Below are 3,537 nucleotides of genomic sequence, written 5' to 3'. Positions count from 1 at the left end.
GTTCCATAAATTAACCCCTTAGACTGTCATACAGTGATATTTAGCTTTAGTCCTCAATAACTGTTTCTTGAACGTCCACGTTTCTCTCAGATCACGTCATCTTTTTTCATTTCTAAAAACTTTTTATGAGGTAGCAGATGATTTTTATCTCTGTCATGATTTGAAATCAACCAGATCTTTGAATGAAAGTGTATTTCTGATGATATATCCCCCTAAATCCTCCATACTGGAGCGTTTAGGTAAGTTTGTGTCCCTGACGTGTATTCAGACTTTCTCGCCGTCGTCACAGTAAACTGACGGTTTTGTTTTGCCGCAGGCCGAACGGCGTGGACGACCTGCTGAAGCTGGCCAAACAGTTTGACTTCAACATGTTTCGTCAGGATGAAGAAGAGGTGGAGGAGCTGCACCAGCAGAGTCTCGAGCTCCTGTCGGAGGACATATTGGACATCTCGTCTTGTGGAGACAGTCACCCAGCTCTGAAGGCGACGGCGGCGGCGGCGGCTGCTGGGAGCGACGTGAAGCTCCACCAGGATCAATATTTGGAGGACGATTTGGATTTCCTGTTTGACGGACCGACGCAGCATGTGAGCGGGAGTCTCAGTCAGGTGTCCACAGCTCAGCCGTCACGAGTGAAACCTGCTTCCAAAGACGCTCCTGGGAAACCGTGTGCTCCCTCGCACGGTTGCACGTCTGGTGTCTCCACGCCAAAAGACGAGTTTGAGGACGACTGGGAAAACGATGACTTGTTGAACGACTCTTTAGTGTTGGAGATGACACAAAATCCGCAGAACTTTATCGCTCCAAAGCACTGCTCAACCCAGAAACCACCCAGCCAAGTCAAATACCAACATCCTGCAAATGTCCGATCCGGTGTTTCGAAAGTGGAAAAGGACAACGTGAGGCGAACTTTCAAACTGGAGTCTAATCCTAATTTGTCTGTCAAAGGGATCCAGACGGACACATGGACTAAACCGAAGGATTACGGCTCAAAATCTGCAGAAAAAGACACTCAGCAGATCAAGTTCTCGTCCCGTACTGGTGTTTTAGTCCAGGTGGGACATCAGCAAAATAAAACTGTGACGTCGGAGCCACAAAAACATCAGTTTCATCAAAACAATTCTGTCGCCAAACACAACACGACCACTTCGAACTCTTCTGCTCAAAGCTTTCCGACGGTGGTTTCTTCCCACAGAGAGACGCCTGCTGTCTCCGACCTCCTGGACGAAGACCTGTCCTCGTTCTTCTTGTCCGACCCGGTTTGGGACGACCCCGCTGACGACGACCTTCTGTGTGAAATGTGCGACGACCTGGAAAACCAGATCCAGAGCGCCGTGAACGTTCCCGCCAAACAGACAAACCAGAGAGCGGCTCTGCAGCCGTCCAACGGACACCAACAACAGACGGCCAATCAGGAAGCTTTCCTCCCGAAAAAACACACTCAAACGCCCTGCGCTCCAGGTAGACCAGCTGGCGGTTTAATCTCGAGCGTCCCCGCAGGTGTACGGGGGACGGATTCTTTCACATACGCACAAGTGAAAAACACTTCAGGATCCACGAACAGTTGGACGTGTGCACAGGGGAGCAGCCGGGTCCAGACGTCTCCGCAGACTAAACCCCACAAAGGCCAGTTCACCTTCAAGAAGCCAAACAACCCAGTTTCTACGGCGACCGCCAAAGGTAAGAGCACGTCCACACTGGCACCGGTTCCTAAACGACCGGCAAGCACTGAGAGCGTAAATCACTGGTTTCACCGTGAAACGACTTTAAACGTGCATCTCAGAGAGTTCTACTGCGAAAAAGTTTATTCTTCAGAATTTAATTCAAAAAGGTAAATGGTAAAGTATAAAGGTAAATTTATTTATTTATTTTTTGAGATGTACCTGTATATCAATACTTATGATCCGATACGATACGATATTTACCGATATCACAAAGTCTGCCTCGATACGTTTTAGGGTCCTGTGATCGATACTATGCGACAATATTATCTGCTTATTAAACACAGTCAGCTACAGAAGAAGCCGCCTCCCCCTTTAACCTTTAATTTTGACAGAAATACAGATTTGATGTTGTGATATTTGTCGATATCGACTGATATGAAAAAAATTACTGTTGTAAGACTTTTTTCCATATCGCCCAGCCCTACGTCGTGAAATCAGCCTAGTTGCGTTATGCCGCCCACCAGGGCCGGCTCTTGGCATAGGCGATATAGGCGGTCGCCCTGGGCGCCATCTGCTGGAGGGGCGCTGCCACGCCGCCAGTCCTCCTTGGCCTCGAGGGAAAATAATAATAAAATAATAATTTTCTATGCCCACTGGCGCCCTCACTTAGTGTTTTCTGTCTAGAAAAAAAAATATATTAACATTACAAATAAATAAACAGTGACATGTTCCTAAATTATGTGTGAGCATGTGATGTGTCGTTATTGGGTGCGGAGGTGCGGGTTAGGGTTAGGGCGCCTAGGGCACCAAATTGGGTAGAGCCGGCCCTGCCGCCCACCAGCGGCAGCGTTTCTTGGTCCGGTGCGGTGCGGTGCATTCAGGTAGTCGTAGGTTTTGTATCTACTTCCTCTGTTTTGCTCCAGTTTCATTGTGTCTCATTTGTTTCGGCTGTTTGCAGAGACAGTTTTATGAAGAAATTTTCTTTCTGGCAGTGAAATAAAAATAAAAATCAAGCGTCTCAGTGTTTGCCAACTTTGTCACAATATTCAGCAACTTTTCAGTTTCAGACTTTGTTTCTAAAAAGGGACCAGTTTCAGTTAAAAAACAGAGAAGCATACTATAGTGTAATCCAGCCGACTGTGCAGTTTGAGGTGGTTTATTATTTGTCAGTTATTTCTTTAAACAGTCGTAATATTTACCAGCTGACTTGTTATTGAGAAGAAAAAAAACCCAAATGGTCGCCATTGTTCTGGTGTCTGAACGGTGTTGTTTGCCACTGAGATTAGCGCTAACTGTTAACTTTTCTTTGATAAAACTTTGCTCCAAGATATTCTTTGCAACTTTTTTGGGGGCGTATCGATTTAAAATGACACGATGAATGATAAACGAAGAAAAAGCAGCTGTTTTAGATGCAGAGCTGCAGGTTCTTACTGCATTTTGAGCCATTTACAAACTTATTTTTTTAGATATTGTTGAATAATCCTTGTGGAATAACAGTGCGTAAATGTTTGAATTCCTCTTTTTTGTCGATGAAGTTGACTGTGTTTCGTGTGTTTTTCTCTGCAGTTGTGGGTAAATGTTCGGCAGCAGAGATCGAGCTGAAGAAGCAGCAGGCGATGGAGAGAAGACGACAGCGACTGCAGGCCGCACAAAACCTCCGAGCTCCGACCTGACGGAGACAAAAACCGTCAAACCTGTCTCGCCTCACCTGCACGAGGAGGAAACCTGCCGTTCAGCTCTGCTGTCTGTGAGCACATTTCTGATTCCTCTCTCAGATGTGACACTTTGTGGCATAAAAACACACTCGTCTGCAGCACCGGGTAAACGACAACCGTGACATAACACGTCATAACCTGTCATAACACGTCATAACACG

At 46.3% G+C, this 3,537-nt stretch overlaps 1 protein-coding gene across 1 annotated transcript; it reads left to right on the top strand.

The window, feature by feature from the left end:
• Positions 1 to 268: 268 nt before the first annotated feature.
• On the top strand, positions 269 to 3,524 carry LOC121965292 (the record flags this gene model as incomplete). The annotated part of the gene is made up of 2 exons (XM_042515447.1): positions 269 to 1,677; positions 3,228 to 3,524. Coding segments are annotated over 2 exons (1,516 nt in total), but the record flags the coding sequence as incomplete, so codon positions are not given.
• Positions 3,525 to 3,537: the final 13 nt, after the last annotated feature.

The sequence above is a fragment of the Plectropomus leopardus genome, unplaced genomic scaffold (genome assembly GCF_008729295.1).
Source record: "Plectropomus leopardus isolate mb unplaced genomic scaffold, YSFRI_Pleo_2.0 unplaced_scaffold19426, whole genome shotgun sequence".
In the NCBI taxonomy this organism is placed as follows: domain Eukaryota; kingdom Metazoa; phylum Chordata; class Actinopteri; order Perciformes; family Serranidae; genus Plectropomus; species Plectropomus leopardus.
The sequence above is the reverse complement of the archived record's forward strand: the minus strand, read 5'-3'. Positions and strand labels throughout refer to the sequence as shown.